We start from the raw sequence: 1,043 nt of genomic DNA, 5'->3' as shown, positions 1-1,043 counted from the left end.
TTTTTTTTTTTTAATTTTAGGGAAGGGTGTACAGGGTGGGCGTTCAGGGTCTCACTACTAATTGTAGTGATCCACCTGTTTACAGCCTCCCAAGAGCTGGGATTACAGGGGCACACCATCATGCTGTCTCAATCATTGTCTCAGTACGCCCCAGAGGGCGGGGGCGGGGCCAGCATGGCAGGCCCGAGGATCCAACCCCTGACCCTGAGCCTGCTTGCAGGGGATTTAATCCACTAAGCTATTTCTTTTTAAAGAAAAAACAAACCCCGATGGGTTTTGTTTTCCTATTTATCTCAATGAATTTGAAATATTATAGTATAGATGAGATTTTAGAATTTCATTTATTCCCTGGTATCTAACAGAAATCTAATAATTTAAGAAAATTATTATACTACATGCATGGATTTTTAAATTTATATAGCAAAGTCGTGGTAAGTTCATGTTGAAAACCAATGTTTACAAAAATTTTCAGTTGGGAAATCAAGTTACCTGGGTAGAAAAAGTAACACCTCTTTGAATAATTTTTAGAGTGTTTACTTTGGTATGATGATCAATGAAATTATCAAGAAATTCATACCATTTTTACTGGCTCCTACAAAATAAGGTCCAGCCCAGGCAGGCCTCAAACTCTGGTGAGCCTACTGCCTCAGCCTCCCAACCACCAGTGCTACAAGTGCACACCACCACCTCCACTCCGAGTTTCTTGTTCTTTTTTTGAGACCTGGTCTCACTGTAATTCAGGCTGGCCTAATCCTCAAGGATTACTGGTGGTAGTCCTCTTGCCTCAGCTTCCCAAGTGCTAGGATTACAGGCCTGCACAAAAGCACCCTGCTGAGGTTCTCATTCTTGAACAGCTGTTAATGCCTTGTTCTAAATACTACTAGCAAGCTTCTTACCGTGCATAGATGTGCGGCACATTTACCATTGTTCCTCCATCATCAGATAATCTTTCTTGGGCTTGCAATTCAGCAGCATGCCTTTCAAGGTCCTTAGTTAACACCTAGAGAGAACAAATACTCACTAAAAGGTGAAAAATACTCTTT

At 41.3% G+C, this 1,043-nt stretch overlaps 1 protein-coding gene across 3 annotated transcripts in view; it reads right to left on the bottom strand.

Annotated features, from left to right (window-relative positions):
- The window catches only part of Mcm8 (minichromosome maintenance 8 homologous recombination repair factor), a 45,420-nt gene that overhangs the window by 29,347 nt on the left and 15,030 nt on the right, over positions 1–1,043 (bottom strand). For all 3 annotated transcript variants that reach the window (XM_004634282.2, XM_023718596.1, XM_023718595.1), the window contains exon 6: positions 897–1,000. In XM_004634282.2, the coding sequence (XP_004634339.1) occupies positions 897–1,000 (104 nt within the window). The remainder of the gene's footprint in view (positions 1–896; positions 1,001–1,043) is intronic.

Source organism: Octodon degus, unplaced genomic scaffold (genome assembly GCF_000260255.1).
Source record: "Octodon degus isolate 3935 unplaced genomic scaffold, OctDeg1.0 scaffold00060, whole genome shotgun sequence".
NCBI lineage: Eukaryota > Metazoa > Chordata > Mammalia > Rodentia > Octodontidae > Octodon > Octodon degus.
The sequence above is the reverse complement of the archived record's forward strand: the minus strand, read 5'-3'. Positions and strand labels throughout refer to the sequence as shown.